The sequence below is a fragment of the Hylaeus volcanicus genome, unplaced genomic scaffold (assembly GCF_026283585.1).
Source record: "Hylaeus volcanicus isolate JK05 unplaced genomic scaffold, UHH_iyHylVolc1.0_haploid 12237, whole genome shotgun sequence".
Lineage (NCBI taxonomy): Eukaryota > Metazoa > Arthropoda > Insecta > Hymenoptera > Colletidae > Hylaeus > Hylaeus volcanicus.
Window position 1 is genome coordinate 2,392,989 of NW_026533172.1, and position 17,729 is coordinate 2,410,717.

Sequence of the window (17,729 nt, forward strand, 5' to 3'; positions counted from 1 at the left end):
AAAGAAAATATGTTCGAAAAGTTATTAAAAATTTTTTTAATAATCTTCTGTAAATGCAGGCATGACGTTAGTCTACTTTTAGGTACATTTTTTCATCCACTTGTGAAGTAAGATAAACAAGTGTACACCCTCAATGACTGATATAAAACAAGTCACTCTTGTTAGTATGGATGGAGAAGAATTTTTGGTGGATCCAGATGTCTTATGTATGTCGCAATTGTTACAAAGTATGATTGAGGGTAAGTTCCTTTTTTGCCCTTTGTCAAACATAACAACGTTCTGTTTTATATTCGAATGGAAGCATCTGGAGTAGCGGAACCGATACCTATTCCCAATGTGAAGGGAAAAACATTAAAACGGGTTATAGACTATTGTGTCGCGCATAAAGAAAAAATACCTTTAGAAATAGAGAAACCATTGAAATCTGCCAATTTCGCACAAGTACACCATCAACACTTTTACTTTTCTTGACATTTTATGTAAGATTGTTAGTGAAGAAGATTATAATTTTGTTGACATTGATCAAGAATCACTTTTTGAATTAATTTTGGTAATCATTTGACTCGTTGTGTTTTCTGATAACACTTACTTTAACTACTCTAGGCAGCGAATTTTCTTAATATTAAACCGTTACTTGATTTGACTTGTGGAAAAGTTGCTTCAATGATTAAAGTATTTTTGCGGGTTGTTTTCTTGTTTTTTAATACGGTTTTTAATGTTAGGGAAAAAATGTTGAAGAAATCAGAAGGCAATTTAACATAATCAATGACTTTACTCCCGAGCAAGAAGCTCAAGTAATATTTTCTCTGATCAAGTCTTTTCCTTTATATCATTTTAAATGTTTTTTTTTAGATCCGCGACGAAAATAAATGGTGCGAAAGTACATAGTAGTCAAATGCTATAAATTAAGCTTGCTTATAAAAAGTATTACTTGTTTGGTAAATAAAAAAAAATTTGCATTGATTTAGCCATATTCATAATAAGTAAAAATATACACGGAAAAATTGCTAAGATAAAAAAATTCAACAAAACGTGTGTGTGTTAATGAAACAGACGTTTTATTGGTTTTTTTTTTTTAACGGAAACAGCAGCAGCAACAACATCGACATAAACAAGCTCGACAACAGGAAAAGATGCAAAAAAAAAGTAAACCGAAAAAAAATGATACGATGGATATGATAAAAAAAATTAAAAAAATAAAAAAAAAACTCTGGTTAAGTAAAGCGTTTCCGCTCGGATCCCCACTTTTTCTTAACGCCTCTTCAAGAGTCGTTTCTTTCGCGTCGTCGAATAAATCTATTAAAATAAACTGTAGGAAGTCATTCTATCAATGTCGCGAAACGTACATGTTGCTATGAAATATGGTTGAATTTGTTCTAATGTTTCGCGATATGTTTTAAATTGTGAGCCTTTATATAAAACAAATAATATTTTTTTTGTCATCTAATTAAATGGGCCTACCTTCATTTATATCCTTGCAAGTAATACCGTTGTAGTAATCAGGTAGAATAAGACCGCAATAAGCAGTTTCTTTCAAAGTTGAGTCATCAGTAAAAAGTTTATCCCAACGCGTACTCTTCAAACTCAAGCAATGTCCTTTTAATGCTTTCTTTTCTAACAACGCTAACAATAATGATTTTTTTTCACAAGCGAAATCATACCTGACGTTTTGTCAGTGTAAGGTAAAAATTGAGATGTATGAAAATTTTTTAAAACACAAAAACGACAGTTGGAATTTTGTGTACAACTTGAGCAGTGTGACAAGGCGCTACAAATACTTTCGTCATATGTTGAGGTTTTTCCCATTGGTACTTGGTTTTTATATAAAGCGTCATGGCTTGTTTTTTTTGACGCTTTCTCATGAGATTCTATTAAATTAGTCGATAAAAAAGTTGATCTAAAGTGTTTAAAGCAACAACCTGTTTGATAATGAAAAGTTACTATAAAAAGTGTATGAAAAACTATAAATTGGTGTGAAAAAAAGAAGATAATACATTTCATTATTTTTCTTTTGACATGAGGCATAGAAATACATTTCTTACAAAAAGAACTCCATGTGTCTGTGTCGATTCCCAACTATCGTTGTCTGTCGCGTTCAAAATAAAATGATAAATCGGAGGATAAATTTACTAGATTTCAAATTGGACTTTCTGATGTAGAAAAAGTTTACTCAATTCTACTTATGGATATTTGAAATGTCTGACATGAATAATTCCTATTAAGATGATCTCTACAAATGATTTCTGTAAATGATATTAAAACAATTTTTTTTTAAAGAATTGTTATTTAGTTGCTTTATTAATACAAAATTTATACATTTAATTTTTATTAAATGATTTCTTTAATTTGTTTTAAATTCTTGATTTACGTAAGGTTAATGAATATAATTTCTATAAAATAATGTGTTTAATGATTTATTTAAAATGTTGAATAACAAAATATTTCAATATGATTTTTGTTAGTATGATGTGTGGAAACAATTCATAATGAAATGTTTTATTTGCATAATTTTTTTAAACTGGGTTATTTGAAAGTAGATTAAAAATTTATGATGACTATGCTATATAGTATTTTTGACAAGTAGTTCAAATTAAAAAGATTTATTTGGAAAATGCTACCTGAAATTATTTGACGTGTAAGTCAACTACTTACGCTGATATAAAGGAAAATGTTTTTTGTCAAGGTGAGTATTTTTTAGTATACTTTTTATTAAAACATTGTTTAATTTTGAAAAAAGCGTAAGAAGGTGCCATATTGCTATTGACGTCATAATGAAACCGAACACTTGTTATAGAGTAATGTTTATGCAGTACGTTCTGTTTTTCTTTTTGAAATGTAAAGGAAATCTTTGAACGTATTTTTATTTAAACAAAGTAGAGTATTGAGTTGAAACAGAATATTTTTTTAAAAGATTTTAATAATCCCATCCGATTTTTTAAGTCATTTACTTCCCAACAGTTTAAAAGGACTAGTCAAACTAATGTTGGCCTAGTGTCTTTTTTTGATGAGCAAGTGGAATGCTGTTAAAATCAAGTTTGAATTAGAGATACTTTACGAACTATGGTTTTTGTAACTTTTCTTATGAAATCTTAGTTTATGAAGGAGACTTTGCGTAAGCTAGAACACTACGAAGTTGTGTCTCGTGTGTTACTAGAACTATCCAATTATTTGAATCTCGAAGATAAGGTAGTGTATAAAAAGGATTTAAAAAAGATCTAAACAAATGATGGATAGTATTCCATAACAATAGTGTATTTGAGAAAATTATGAAAACGTTGTATATATATACCGCTACGTGTTTGTTGTTTTAAAAGAATGAGTACTTAAAAATGTGTGTGTTTAGGATCTTGCAGAATATGTTACACACCTTGGTGAACTCTCGGCTACCGAAGACATTTTAAAGGAAAAATTGTTAAACGATGGATTAGAATCACCTGCACAGCTAACAAGGGCAATTTTTAACATTACACGTAAAATTCATAAAAACCATACATCAGATAGTGAATGTAAGGTGAAAAATGAGAAGATAGAGGGCTTTGAAAAAGGTGATGAGTCCGATCCAAATGTTGATTTGTCGAATGCTCATGATAACACGTTGGAAAAAACATTACGTTTTCCTGGTTTATGTCTTCCCAATACATTTGATCGTGAAGAGTTAAAAATTAACATTCCTCATGATGTCAAAAAATTATCCAAAACTGCATTAGATTTATTAGATGAAGAAAAAACAGACCGTGAACGTCTTGAGGATCTTCGGCAAAAGAAACGTTCAAATATTTTAAAAAATAATGAACCAGTCGATTTAAATAATATTTCAGGCCGTAGTGAGTCACGTTCACGTTCATCGAGTCAAAATGATTCTTCAAATGCTGACCAATCATTTTATACATACCGTAATGGTGATTTGAAATTATACCAAGTTTATAAAGGAGAAGTATCACGGCTTTTGGATTATGGAGCATTTATTAGTTTCTATGTAGAAAAAGGTGGTCGTAAAGAAGGTCTTGTTCATATTCAAGATATATCAAAACAACCTTTTCGTCGTGGCGCTGGAGCAATACATGAGTTACTTAAAAGAAATCAGAAAGTGTTTGTGAAAGTTATTGGGATAGCCGGACAAAAGATAGCTCTAAGTATGAGGGAAGTAGATCAACTTACTGGAAAAGATTTACGACTTCGTTCTGATTGTAAAAAGCTAAAAAATGATTTTCAGGAAAATGTTAAGGATTCTTCATTTGGATCCAGTTCTGTTGATGCACGTCAGTCGTTTTTTCAAGATTCATGTGAATCTTCTACTCATGAAGCAAAATATACAAGTGGAATACCAAAACCTTTAACCAATATTACAGGAATGGCGTCAACGTTTTCAGATGTGTGTGAAACGAAGAAAAATGAATGTTTACCTTTGCGAAGAAAAAAAAAAAAAACCGATTTAGAAAAATGGGAACTTCAACAAATGAGAAGCTCAGGTGTTATAACGTACCAAGAAGATTCTGATTTGGATGAAGAGTATGGAGTGTTACCTGAAATCGATGCTACAGAGAAAGATATTGAAATTGAACTTTCCGAAAAAGAACCAGCATTTTTACAAGGGCAAACAACGAAAACGGGTGCTCTATTATCTCCAATTCGTGTTGTTGCTAATCCTGATGGATCTTTAACGCGTGCAGCAGCGACCGCCTCTGCTTTATCTAAGGAAAGAAGAGAAGTTCGTGAACAACAAGAAAAAACATTACTTGATTGGATACCAAAAGATATGCATCGACCTTGGGAAGATCCAAATCCTGAACCAGGTGAGCGTACCATTGCTCAAGCTTTACGAGGTATAGGAAGAAATGCTTATGAAGTCCCTGAATGGAAATCTAAGTATATAGGAAAGTCTGTTTCCTATGGTCAAAAATCAACAAAATCAATTAAAGAACAACGTGAATCGTTGCCTATTTTTACTTTACGTTCACACCTTTTAAATGCTATTCGTGATCATCAGGTGCTTATAGTTATAGGAGAAACTGGTAGCGGGAAAACAACTCAGATCACACAATATTTAGTTGAAGCTGGTTATACAAAAAAGGGAAAAATTGGTTGTACACAACCTCGTCGAGTTGCTGCTATGAGTGTTGCGAAACGCGTTGCAGAAGAATATGGTTGTCGTTTAGGTCAGGATGTTGGGTATAGCATACGTTTTGAAGATTGTACATCCCCCGATACGGTTATTAAGTACATGACAGATGGTATGTTACTTCGGGAATCTTTAATAGATATAACCTTGTCGGAGTATTCTGTTATTATGGTATGACGCAATTTCCCTTTATTGCCCCAAAATTCATAGAGTTGCCCAATTTGAAAGATGCATTAAAAACCACAGGTTGATTGGTTTATCAATAAATATATTGAGTACTAATGCATATTTTGAATTGCACCCATATGTTTTTTTTTGTCTTTTACTTTTTATTATTTTTCTTACACTTGAGTATTGTTAAAATCTTGTTAAAACGCTATTTGTTTGTTTGTTTGTTTAGTTAGATGAAGCTCATGAGAGAACAGTGTCAACAGATGTTCTTTTTGGGTTACTAAAAGATACGTGCCGTCGCCGTTCTAATTTTAAACTCATTGTCACATCAGCAACGTTAGATGCTGAAAAATTTTCTACTTACTTTTTTGATGCAAAAATTTTCACGATTCCTGGAAGAACGTTTCCAGTTGAAGTAGGTTCAATAAGTATAGTCATCGGTGTTATTTTATAAAACATTTTTATTTTAAAGATTTTGTATAGCCGAGAACCGGAAACAGATTATATTGAAGCATCACTAATCACAGTTTTACAAATTCATTTATGTGAACCTCCGGGGGATATATTGTTATTTTTAACTGGACAAGAAGAAATTGATACTGCATGTCAAACACTTCATGAACGTATGCGTAAACTTGAAAGTATGGAACCTCCTCCTTTAATCATTTTACCCGTTTACTCCGCTTTACCGTCGGAAATGCAGACAATGATTTTCGATCCACCACCTCCAGGATGTCGTAAATGTGTTATTGCAACTAATATTGCTGAAGCTTCTCTTACCATTGATGGTACTATTTTTGATAACATTTATTGCAGTCAATTCATTATCTGTTATATTTTTTTTCTAGGTATTTATTTTGTAGTGGATCCTGGTTTTGGGAAAGTGAAAATGTATAATCCGAAAACCGGCATGGATTCATTAGTCGTCATTCCTATATCACAAGCTAATGCCCGACAAAGAGCGGGGCGAGCGGGGCGCACGGGACCCGGAAAATGTTATCGGTTGTATACACAAGAAGCTTATCGAAATGAGATGTTACCAACCGCAGTACCCGAATTACAACGTACAAATTTAGAAAATACTGTGCTTGTTTTAAAAGCAATGGGAGTCAACGATTTGCTTCATTTTGATTTTATGGATGCTCCACCTGTTCAAGTAACATTTTTTTTCCGTTTTTACTAATGCTACCGCTATTTTTCATTCATAATTGATTTTTCTTTCTAGACATTAATTAATGCAATGGAGCATTTGTTCCATTTAGGAGCGTTAGATGATGAAGGGTTAATGACACGTTTAGGTCGAAAAATGGCTGAGTTTCCTATGGACCCTAGTTTATCAAAGGTACATTGAGTCACCTATACTTTTTTTTTTTTTAAAAAAAAAACAAACAATTTTTTTTTAATAGATGCTTTTAACCTCGGTCGATTTAGAATGCTCGGATGAAGCTATTACAATTGCAGCAATGTTACAAGTTCAAAATGTTTTTTATCGTCCATGTGTACGTTTTTTCTTCGTTAATAAAATGAAAAAATTAGTGATCAAGAATAACTAGATATTTATTTTCTATATAATGAATACCAAACAAGACGACCTTGCAATAAGAAAAAAAAAAAAAAAAATTTTTTCGTTGATAGGATAAACAAGCTTTAGCTGATCAAAAGAAAGCGAAATTTCATCAAGCGGAAGGTGATCATTTAACGTATTTGGAAGTTTATAAACAATGGAAAAAAAATCATTTTTCTAATGCTTGGTGTTATGAAAATTTTATTCAAGTAAAAAATGATAACTTATAAATCACAATAATAGTATCACTCTTTTTAGGCTCGAGCATTACGTCGAGTTCAAGATGTACGAAAACAATTAATTTCTATTATGGACCGGTATAATTTTTTAATTATTTCCTGTGGAATGAAATATGATCGATTACGCCAAGCTATTTGTGCGGGATTTATAAGGCATGTATGTAAGCGTGACGCTCAAGAGGGATACCGAACTTTATTAGATAATCAACAAGTGTATCTCCATCCTTCCAGTTCGTTATACACACGGTAAACAGACCATGCACACTGATTTTTTTTTTCTTTATCTTAATGTATACTCTTTTCCTTTGCTACTTTTGATTCGAATATACTACAACTTTGCCTTTAAAAAAAATGTTTTTATTTCGCTGTTTGACTTTTGATTTTGATTGTGTCTTGCCATTTATGAGATTGTGAATGTGCTTTACAACCACTAGAGAAAGCTTTACAAAGAAACCATATTAACCTTGTTTTTGATAATTTGATCGACATTGGTTTTGTGTGATTCACCTTATTCATGCCTGTTTTGTAGTAATCCCGATTGGATTGTTTATCATGAATTAGTCCTAACAACGAAGGAATATTTACGGGATTGTTGCACTGTGGAACCTCAATGGCTAGTTCGCGTTGCTCCTCATCTTTTCAAATATGTACGTAAAACAATTGATGCATTCCACAAAAATTGTACTATAAAGCTTTCAAAGAAACCTGGTTTAACGCCATACAACTCTCTACTTTTTTTCATCTTTTGCTCTCTTGTTGTACCAATGTGTTTTCTGGAAAAATTTAACGTACATCCTGTTGAAATGACCTAACCCGTAAAGAGAATATTTATTTTACGCTTATTTTTTACTCATCTGATTTTGAATTGATATTATAGAAAACCATTTCTAATTTGTTACACGAATTGTTTCTAGGCGGATGAAACCAAATTGTCTAAGCGAAAACAAAGAGAACGTATAGACCCACTATTTAATCGTTACGAAGAGCCAAACGCGTGGCGTTTGTCACGGCGTCGTTTATAAGGTTATCTTCTTCCACCGGAACGTGTATTAAAGAATGATATTGTATAAACAACCTGCACACGCTCAATACATGGCGTTAAAAGAAAATCGTCTTTTTTTGTCATTTTAAGCTTCGAAAGTGTCGTTTTACTTTTGCCTATCCGTGTAAAATCAATTTATTTTTTTTATAGTGATTACATATTACAACAGAGTCGTTTTACGGGTTATTTGAAAGTTATAATGACGTTTCACGCAGCGCACCTTTTTGTATTTCTGTCCTAGAGTAGGTTACCTTTAACGCTATTCCATTGAATTCTAACCATAAGGTACAAATCTGTAGTAAAGTAAAAACCTTTAAAAATACACAAAGGTCTACGTGGAGTCTCTTTAAAACAATACAACAAGTCTGTATAAAAAACACGTTGAAACTGAATAGCATTATACAAATAGAAAAAAAGACAACGCTAATACTAGTGATTCCGTAAGACACATGTTTAACTCAACAACAGCTGCTGGATCCTTTGTGAAAAAACGATCTGGGGAAAAATTCATGTAACCCTGATTGAAGAATGAAATTTCTTATACGTGAAACTTTTCTGAAATCAACTAAATCGGAAAAGGATTGCTTCTTTTAGTTTACTGCCGTATAACAATCAATGATTTTTTTTCTTGAACTCTTTTGTGTACTCTAGGCTGGAAGATATCAATCGGTTAACATGTACTAAGAAACATATACACGGTTGAAGGAATTCTTTAGTTATGCTGGAACGGTAATTTATGATGTTCTTGTCTTCTAGTTGTACATTATTAGGATGTTTCAAGAAAACAGCCAATGAATTGCAATATTTTTTGTTTCTATATGAACTGATTTTAAAAGTGCCTTTTCTTCACCATTTGAGCGGTTTTCAAAACATCAATGGTAAAACATAGTTGGAAGATATACACGAATCGTTGTAAGAAAAAAGGGTGACCCTCTTTTACGGTTCTGTGAAAACGTTTTAAAAGCAATGTTAGGATACAAACCGCAGTCTCTGCTGTCGTTGTTGAGATCGATTAGAACTACAAAATGATTTCTATTTTTAATATCCATACAACATAATTGAATAATAAAGATTTTTTTTATGCATACAAGCTTACTTTTCGGGATTCAAAAAGCTTGATTAGATTATCACAGTATTTTTTTTGTAACTAGAGAAAATAAGAAGAATTTTGAAAAATAACACAAGAGACTTAGTGTACTTGATTAATGTCTTTCTGCGTAGGACAAGGATTTCTCGGCACTAAAAGTGGTTCACCGAAGACAACATGAAGAGGATGGCGTATGGGTAGGCAACCAAAACTATCTTGTAACACTCCTCGTCCGAAAAAGGGAGGAATACAAAATCCTAAAAATCGTTTACAAACAGTTGAAATCAAATGTAAAAACCAGCTCGAAGAATAAATTTTATAAATATTGTTTTCACCAAAGCAAAAAACCTACATAAGCGAATTTGAAAAAAAATAAAGAAAAAGGATGCAAATAAACCAAGAAAACTTACAGGAACAACATTACATCCATACAATAATGCTTGCTTGAATATGCCTTTTCTTTTTAATAAAATTAAATCATAGGTATTACAACGGGTGTATTGTGCTTCACTCGCGCCTCCAACGACCACCATAATCCCGTGCCCTGCTCCTCTAAAAGTACATAATTTCCTTGCTGCGTAAAAAATTATTGTTAAAAAAAAAAGGTTTTACTTGTTTAAAACATATTGAATGGATTGTACAGAAACACTTATAAATCCTTGAAGCAAAAGCCAGTCACGAAAAAAAGGTACCCGAAATAGTGTTGTTAACGTACAAGGGTATATTTGAAGCCCTAAAAAAATACAGTTTCGCAAAACATGTAGGTAAAAGTCGTAAACAACAGACATGGCCATCTCTGCTCTACCTGGAAAAAGAGTAGAAATTTGTAAAGCTTCACTAGCGAATGTTAAAATCGCTCCAGCACTGAAAATTCCGTGCTTTTTTTTTAATGGAAAATATGAACGATACACACACACACACACCACACACAGTCAATGAGCAATTGTTTTATAGAGTCATACACCTACCGGATGGTAACAAAATATAAAAGGTTTGTCGTTCAAAACATTAGAGGATTTGAACATGTATAGTTTTGTAGGAAAGTACTCAGCAGACGATTTCCATATAGCTAGTTGTCGAAACGAGTGAGATCTTCTTCCACCGTAAAAATAAGATGTATCAAGAAAGGCATAAAGAGTATAAGGTAGGTACCACCACCATGTTTTATTAATCGTTACAACACAATATGCATTTAATAAGAAAAAAAAAACGGGAGGTAACGATGTGATGGTAATGCCACTTGTTTCTTTTAAACTTGTTGTTATAGAGTTCTTGGAAAAGTTAACAGCTTTTGACCGATTAATTCCAAAACAGTACAAAATAACAAAAAGAATATCACAACCCCATACAAGTATAATATAAAGGTAAACGATAGTTTTAAAAAACAAAAAGAGATCCCACCACACTTGAAACATGAATGCTTTTTAAAAAAACACAAACATAAAGTGAAGAAGAAAAATATTTTGTTTAGGGCTGATAGATGAGAAAAATGGATGAGGGTTAAAAAGAAATATTTTAAAAGTTAGTTAAAATACAGACATGAAACAAACCCTATACAAAGATGCGATTACAACATTTTTTTTTTTAATTCAAACAAGAATATTTAAAAAAAAATGAATGGTAATATTTATTTCTTCACAAGGATTGCGTGACAAGTATTTCATTAAGAAAGAAATAACATTTGAATTAAGCGAAATAAGTCCAAAACACTAACCGTTGCTAACCCTGTCGCACTGTTTTGACAGTTGAATCGCGACATTGTATTGTTGCAATTAAACAGAAGATGTGTAAATTACTAAAATCCAATATAAAACAAAATAATTTATTTTTTTATGGTATGAGTAATTGAAAAAGTGTAATAATTTTTTGGTTATAGAAATTTGAAACTAGGTTTCTTTTTACTTTTTGTTAAAGAACAGTTTTGTTTTGCTTTAAAACGAAAAAAAGAAGTCTGTTGTTTCAGTATGAAAAGTTTTTACATTGTTTTATTCTTTTCATTAAAATAAAGCGACAAATTATGGCGTGTGAAACAATTGAACAACAATTTAAAAACTCTTTTTGTACCAAGGATTATGCGTCCTGTTTAGGTTTTCTTAAGCAATGTAAGTGTTTTATTTTTTTTAAAAGATCAAAAAAAAAATAGTTTACACATACGTTTAGTAGAAGAAAAACACATTTATTCCGAAGAAAAATTACGGAAATATCGTTTTTACTCGTTATATCAGTTAGAAAAATTTGAGGAAATATGTCAACTTTTTGACACTAAAAAAGGTAACCAAAAGTTTCTTATTATTTTACTAAATTTCTTTTTTTTCTTTAAGAGGAGACGCGAAAGTCACTAGGTCAAGATTTCTTATTTTATTACGCCTATGCTTTATATAAATTAAATTTGCTTTTGAAGAGTTTACATATTGTTCAATGTTGCCGTTATGCATTGCGTGGTTTGCCTGCACCAACAACGAATTTACCTTTATCATTTTCTGATATACATCGGGAATCGGAAGATGAACGGTTAGCAGTACTTGAAGCTCAACTTGTAAATATGTTAAATGATTTTAATTAAAGGCAAGAAGATCACATTTTGTTTTTTCCTTTCTTTAGTTATATCGTTTAGGACTTTATCATCAAAGTTTTCAACTTTATTCTTTACTAGTAAATCAAAAAGATGGATATGTTTTTGCTGTGAATTTAGAAGCATGCCGCTCTTTTTTGGCACAGTCCAAGCAAAAGTGCCCGGTATTTTTTAAAAATCAATTCTTTCTTTAAAAAAAAAATCTTTTTGTAGAATGAATTATCTTCATTTACGGGTTATGAATTGTATTATAATCGCGCTTGTACAGCATTAAACTGTCAAGATTATTTAGAAGCTGAAGAGCTGTTGGACTATGCGTTAGGTGAATTAGATACCTAAATGAGTCAACCTTTACTTACGGTTTTCCTTTTTCTGTCTCTTTTGCCATTAGAACTCTCTCAGAGTAAAGATTTAGAAGACAATATAAATCCCGATTTGCAAAATGATATAATTTTAATTCAATTACAAGTAATGGTTTCTCTTTCTTTTCCTTTTCGTGCATTAATGTTTTTTTTAGAAAGCATTTTTACATCAAGTACGAAATTTTCATGAAGAAGCTTTACAAACATATCGAGACGTATATAAAAACTCAGTGTAAGTCATTTTTTTTGTTTTAGTGATTACTGTTGTTTCGAATGTAGAGTCTTATTAAATGGAGATCTTGATCCTAGTGTGATTTTTTGTATTGTAAATAATGTAGCAGTAATTGAAAAAAATCCATCAAACATTCCAGTTTTACGAGCATGTCCTCCTTGGTTTGTTAAGTTAATGCTGGTTGGTTTTGAAAGTACAGTATCTCAAGAAGAACTACATGAAAAGATTTTACGTTCATGTAAACAATCGGGTTATCGATCTTCTTCCTTTTTCAAACTTTCGAGTCATCAATTAATTTTCTTAATGAGGAATTTCTGTATCAAATTACTCTCTTCCAATGCTTTTTCTCAAGTGGAACAATTTTTGTTACCCTTCGCACCGTTTTCTTTAATCCTTTCTACTCTTCTTATTTTTGTTCAGGTAATATAAAGGTGTTAATTTAAAAATTGATTTTTGTTTTTTTTTATATATATAAAACTCTTGCTAAGATAAAACAAGAAAAATATAAAGCAGCAGCTCAATGGCTTCATAAAGTATCAAATTTGCATGAAAATTTCTATTTTGAGTATAATTGTTTTGCTTTAACACTACTTATTCAAAATAAAGAAAAAAAATGTATAAATGGCTTCTTACAAAACTTGAATTTTTCCAAATTTTTAACCTCCATTCCATCTCACGGTAGAAATAAAAAAAAAAATTTGTTTTCTTGTATTAGTGATTTTTAGGTTTGGAATCATTTTTATATTTTCTTCGATTTTTTAATAAATCTTTTCCTAAATATTTTAATCAATTATTAATTGATGCTACTAGTGTGATGAAGGATACGAAACAGGGTCCTTTATTAAACTTTTCAGCTGCGTTTGCCTTAGGAAAAATTCTTTATGAAACGAAAGAGTAGAATAGTTTTCTTTATTTCTTTGACTTATATTTAGTGTGTGTTACCAGTCTTTCTCAAGCCGTTCAATGGTATGCATTTGCAGCTACGTTAGGTGAAAACAAAGAAAAACGCTTAGCACTGGCAGGCCAAATGGGCGCTTTAGCGCATTACGATATTCTTCAAGCGCAAAACTTATTAAAACATATACAACAAGAATGCATTCTTTCACCTGAGCGTTTAAACGAGATTGGTAAGCTTTTAGAATGAATTTAAGAGTGCTTGTATGAATGGAAGCGTTGTAGATCCTGATGATGTCGAGCAAAAATATCGACAGAAAAATCATCTCAAGATTCAAAATCCTGTTTCGATAATGTATTCAAAATTTGTTCATCAATCTTTATTTTTAAATTGGGTAATGGAATCAATTTATAAAGATTGCAGTGAACAGCAAGACTCGCATTGTTTGCAAATGGAGAGACGCAAAAGGCAACGAAAAAAATTTAAGCATCCGGTGACGTCTACAACGTTGCCAGATCCGGAACGATGGCTACCCTTGCGGGAAAGGTATTTTTCTTTAAGTTTTCTTTGAGACAATGTTTGTCTCCCGCTTTCAGACAATCATATAAGAAATTAAAAAAAATGACGGGAAAAATATCACGTTCTTGTCAAGGCAGCGTCCATTCTTCAGGAAACAATGTGGATACAACTACAAAAAAAGGTAGGGTAAAATTAATAAAAAACTTTTGAGTATGCGCACTCATTTTTTAGCTTCCACGTGCAACGTCGAAGCAAGAATTGATATAAAACGACGTGTAAAGTAAGATGTTTTTTTTTTTTTAACAAAATTAATTTTTTTTTTTTATACTTTTTTCAAGTCGTCGTCATAGAAAATAAAATAACCGAATACAAAAAAAAACGAGGTTGAGAATCTAAACATCTTTTACTCTATTAACAGTTTAAAATCGTTTCTGTGACAACTGTTTTATTGAATAAAAAAAAATACAGAATGTCGTAACACGTAAATAAAAAACAAAGAAAACATGAGCAATTATTTACCGACTAGTAAAAGCGTTATTTGTAAATAAAAAAACAAATTATAGAACAAATGTGTTGCAATCGTAAGGAATAGTGAAGCAGTATGAGTGTAGTAGAAGATGAAATTATCGATTTTTTTAAAAAAGAAATCGAATCAAAAAATATCTCGCAAAGACTTGTTGCTGTGCGCAATTGTGAATATGTTGCCGATTCTTTATGCTGTGCTTCAGTAAAAAATGTATTACTTCCTTTAATCAATGGTACAGAGTTGAATGTTGTTATTGAATACAAATGTTATTTTACACGTTTTTGCTTTCTGGTTTTTTTAGACATGATTGATCCCAATCAATCGGATGAGGTCTTATGTTGTATTGCAGATACCTTACCGAAACTTTGTCAATATTTAGGAGACACTTTTGAACGGTTTTGTTTTATTATACCATTTTACTATCGTTTATTGTCGCACGAAGATTCTATTGTTCGTCATTCCGTAAGTGAAATTTTCGTTTAAAAAAAACTTACGATTGTTGTAGGCACAAACAAGTTTTTGCCGAATTCTTTTGGATGTGGAATCATTACAAGAAGAAGACAAATGTTATGTTTTGGAAAAAATGTCGAGTCTGTTGATAACATTGGGACACGGTGAGCAGAGAAGCGTCTTAAAAAAACATATAATTTAATTTTTTTTTTCTAGAAACAAATGATGTTTCTCGTACATCTGCTTGTTTATTATCTTGTCATTTACATAAAAAAGGGACTTGTGATATACAAAAAAAAATGCTTCAGTAGACTGAGTTTTTTTTCTGATTGAATTTAAAAAGTTTTATTTTAAAAAAAACTTTTTTTAGACTTTTTCAGAAATTATGTTATGAACAAGTTCCTCTCATTCAAAAAAGTGCATCAGTTAGTCTATTAGTAAGATTTGTTGCATTGTTCTATATTTTTTAGTGCGCAAGCTATAGAAGCATATTTTGAATACGTTAGGAATTTACAAAAAATGTTGATCCAAAATTATATGATTCTTTTATAATGCCTACTATATTACATTTTTGGAATCATGGATGGGGTGAAGACGTTCGAGTTAAAGCTCTTTATAGTTGTATAACATTAACACAACATTTACCGAATGATTTAAAAAAATCGTTTAGTCATCCTTTATTGTTACAAGCAGTGGAAGAGGGAACATGGCAAACAAGACGTGCTATTGCTGAAAATTTAGATAACGTTAGTCAACTTTTCTCAAAAACAATACCTCTACAATTGGCTATGAATTTAGGTTTTAAAATATTTAGATCCTTGTAACATAGCGTTTGAAAAATGTGTGTGCTCTTTATTAAAAGATTTAGAACCTAAAATTGTTATTTTAGCATTAGAATCTTTAGGTAATAATTTAAGAGACAACAAATTATCTGCCTTACTAAAAAGATGGTTGGTTTTTAATATATGTTTAGATAGAGCCATTCAGAATGGAGCGTTAAACGCTTGCTTGGATACTTCAGTGATTAATGAATTGGAAAATTTGACTCGTCATTCCAACGCAATGGTCAAAAGTACGTCTTTTTTTTTAATGAAACAACAATAAAGTTTTCATGAAATTAAAAAGAAAACAAAAACGTATATGGTAGGTTTATTGGCGAATATAGTAATACCTTTGTATGAACATTTAAAAAATCATCATGTGAAAAATCAATTTTTGACGATTGTTAATGTTCTTCTTCAAGACACCGACGCTCACGTTAAACTAAGGTAGAGTAAAAATGTTTTCTAGTTTTTTTTCAAATGGTTCACTCACTTTTTGTATCAATAGTGTTTTACAACATGGTAAACGTTTACTTGAACTTTTTGGAATGAATAATATTGGAGGCAACGTTAGGAAAAGTATTTCAAATCTTCTTTGCGACTCGAACCGTTGCATTCGTTTAAAAATGTTACAACAATTGGTAGACCTCGCAAGTGCTTTTGTAAGAGATTATCATGAAATACATGTAATTTAAAATGGCATATGGTTTTAACATTATAGAAAAACAAAGAATTTCAAAAAAATATCGAACGTTTATATTATCCGACATTTGAGGATACATCTTATACTATACGAGAAACAGCTGCTCATTTAATTCAAGTAAGCATTTTGTATTGATTGTCTGCATGTTTTTATTTTAAAAAAAAAAAGGGATTTGGAAGATTGTTGGGGGCTGATTGGGTGAAAACCTCGCTTGTTCATCAGCTGTTAAAGCTGTACTCTACTGAAGTGAATCATAAAACCTCTCAGATTTCAGGTCGGATCACAGAAACTATAGATTTTAACGAAACATGTTATGTGACACCACCTTCTTATCATATTCGGGTTACTGTGCTCCAATGTTTTCCGGTACCTTTACCAGTTGTGCATAAAAGCCTTTTGTATTCTTCTTCTTCTTTTTTTTTGTTCAGGGGACTATCCCATTTTTAGACAATACAACTAAGCAAATTGTCATGGATATGTTAAAAAAAGCTTTACAAGTAAAACAAGGGTTACCATGAATAGGTGTATCATTGTTTTTTTAGGATCCAATCATCAATGTACGTATTACTGTTGTTCATGTGATAGCTCAGATCCGAAAATGCAGTCTGAGTCTACCAGCGTCCTTTTATAGGTAATGTGAAAGATTTGAAATGTTAGTAAAAAAGGCTTTTGGTCAGGTTAGTGGAAACGTTAAGCACTAGTGATGCTGATACGGATGTCCGATATTTTAGTCAACAAGCCGTTCAATCTTTTTCATTCCAAGTAAGTTCAACATCTTTTGTGTTTTTTGTTATTTAAAGTTTAACATATTTTTTTTTTGTGCGCGCTTTACAAGAATCAAACTCAATAATCATTTTTTTGTTTGTTGGTGGAACGGGTAATAAAATTGTTACGCTAATGAGAATGTTCAGTGGGATTTGTGTCTCGTATCGTTGATAAATGGATGATATGAAGCAGGAAAGTGTATGACATAGAAAAAAGAAAGCGTGTACAATGCGAGTTATTTAAAAAACGATATTTTCATTTTAAAACAAAAAGATTTAGGACCAGAAACAAAACAGACACATATTTTGATGTGAGACTCAATCTGTATTGTTGACTGGGTTTTTTTTTTTTTTGTTATTACATAATGGTATGGAAATCAATCCAATCCACACGGAAATAAAAATTAATTGATTTTTTCAATAAACAGCTCAACAAGATGACATATTATTTACTATTGATTTTTTTACTGTATGCGTGTTTTTTTCGTCAAAGTCTATGTGAAGAAGGAAATCCTTTACTTCCACTGTATGAAGCACAAACGCTTTGCAATCCTGAATGTCATAATCTTGTTCAGGCACAAGTTGTAGCTGAGCTTTCACTCAGATTTGTGACGAATAAGACTGGTTCGAGGTGCAATAAATTATCTAAAGACAAATGTTTAC

The 17,729-nt window shown here is 31.4% G+C and overlaps 5 protein-coding genes and 1 long non-coding RNA gene across 11 annotated transcripts; 4 read left to right on the forward strand and 2 right to left on the reverse strand.

The window, feature by feature from the left end:
* Window positions 1-42: 42 nt before the first annotated feature.
* Window positions 43-1,046, forward strand: LOC128884249 (S-phase kinase-associated protein 1 homolog). The gene is made up of 6 exons (XM_054137504.1): window positions 43-239; window positions 302-441; window positions 485-550; window positions 604-672; window positions 723-794; window positions 853-1,046. Exons 1-6 carry the CDS (start codon window positions 134-136, stop codon window positions 886-888), a joined length of 489 nt encoding a protein of 162 aa, XP_053993479.1. The 5' UTR covers window positions 43-133; the 3' UTR covers window positions 889-1,046.
* On the reverse strand, window positions 949-2,041 carry LOC128884251 (uncharacterized). The gene is made up of 4 exons (XR_008459311.1): window positions 1,662-2,041; window positions 1,462-1,614; window positions 1,347-1,409; window positions 949-1,296 (listed from the first exon to the last, which is right to left on the reverse strand). It is a non-coding gene; the product is annotated as an uncharacterized LOC128884251 (long non-coding RNA).
* Window positions 2,042-2,872: 831 nt separating this feature from the next.
* LOC128884344 (uncharacterized) lies at window positions 2,873-8,285 on the forward strand. 2 transcript variants are annotated; one of them, XM_054137670.1, is made up of 11 exons: window positions 2,873-3,186; window positions 3,344-5,290; window positions 5,520-5,705; window positions 5,763-6,078; window positions 6,139-6,446; window positions 6,516-6,632; window positions 6,697-6,789; window positions 6,926-7,063; window positions 7,113-7,339; window positions 7,623-7,740; window positions 8,008-8,285. In XM_054137670.1, the coding sequence occupies exons 1-11, from the start codon at window positions 3,097-3,099 to the stop codon at window positions 8,113-8,115; spliced, it is 3,648 nt and encodes a 1,215-aa protein (XP_053993645.1). In that variant the 5' UTR covers window positions 2,873-3,096; the 3' UTR covers window positions 8,116-8,285. The 2 variants fall into 2 exon arrangements, with proteins under 2 accessions (XP_053993645.1, XP_053993644.1); XM_054137669.1 differs by having other exon boundaries at window positions 7,623-8,285.
* Window positions 8,286-8,430: 145 nt separating this feature from the next.
* LOC128884345 (diacylglycerol O-acyltransferase 2-like) lies at window positions 8,431-10,940 on the reverse strand. Its single transcript, XM_054137671.1, has 7 exons — window positions 10,191-10,940; window positions 10,028-10,100; window positions 9,835-9,955; window positions 9,633-9,774; window positions 9,334-9,570; window positions 9,232-9,282; window positions 8,431-9,167 (listed from the first exon to the last, which is right to left on the reverse strand). Exons 1-7 carry the CDS (start codon window positions 10,635-10,637, stop codon window positions 9,105-9,107), a joined length of 1,134 nt encoding a protein of 377 aa, XP_053993646.1. The 5' UTR covers window positions 10,638-10,940; the 3' UTR covers window positions 8,431-9,104.
* Window positions 10,941-11,107: 167 nt separating this feature from the next.
* On the forward strand, window positions 11,108-14,282 carry LOC128883968 (uncharacterized). Its single transcript, XM_054136880.1, has 15 exons — window positions 11,108-11,324; window positions 11,383-11,493; window positions 11,544-11,758; window positions 11,824-11,958; window positions 12,008-12,116; window positions 12,186-12,262; window positions 12,312-12,388; window positions 12,436-12,808; window positions 12,877-13,066; window positions 13,114-13,282; window positions 13,334-13,515; window positions 13,568-13,829; window positions 13,880-13,983; window positions 14,034-14,082; window positions 14,141-14,282. Exons 1-15 carry the CDS (start codon window positions 11,240-11,242, stop codon window positions 14,157-14,159), a joined length of 2,157 nt encoding a protein of 718 aa, XP_053992855.1. The 5' UTR covers window positions 11,108-11,239; the 3' UTR covers window positions 14,160-14,282.
* An 83-nt stretch (window positions 14,283-14,365) lies between these two features.
* LOC128883969 (serine/threonine-protein phosphatase PP2A 65 kDa regulatory subunit-like) lies at window positions 14,366-17,507 on the forward strand. Of its 5 annotated transcripts, none has more exons than XM_054136883.1 (16): window positions 14,366-14,790; window positions 14,834-14,942; window positions 14,995-15,085; window positions 15,149-15,215; window positions 15,285-15,524; window positions 15,577-15,682; window positions 15,752-15,850; window positions 15,904-15,921; window positions 16,022-16,046; window positions 16,108-16,261; window positions 16,321-16,419; window positions 16,471-16,668; window positions 16,731-16,799; window positions 16,845-16,933; window positions 16,980-17,064; window positions 17,138-17,507. In XM_054136883.1, exons 1-16 carry the CDS (start codon window positions 14,404-14,406, stop codon window positions 17,150-17,152), a joined length of 1,851 nt encoding a protein of 616 aa, XP_053992858.1. In that variant the 5' UTR covers window positions 14,366-14,403; the 3' UTR covers window positions 17,153-17,507. The 5 variants fall into 5 exon arrangements, 4 of the variants coding, with proteins under 4 accessions (XP_053992858.1, XP_053992857.1, XP_053992856.1 ...); XM_054136882.1 differs by lacking the exon at window positions 15,904-15,921 and having other exon boundaries at window positions 14,366-14,560; window positions 14,630-14,790; window positions 15,926-16,046; XR_008459182.1 differs by lacking the exon at window positions 15,904-15,921 and having other exon boundaries at window positions 15,926-16,046; window positions 16,985-17,064.
* The last annotated feature ends 222 nt before the right edge of the window (window positions 17,508-17,729 follow it).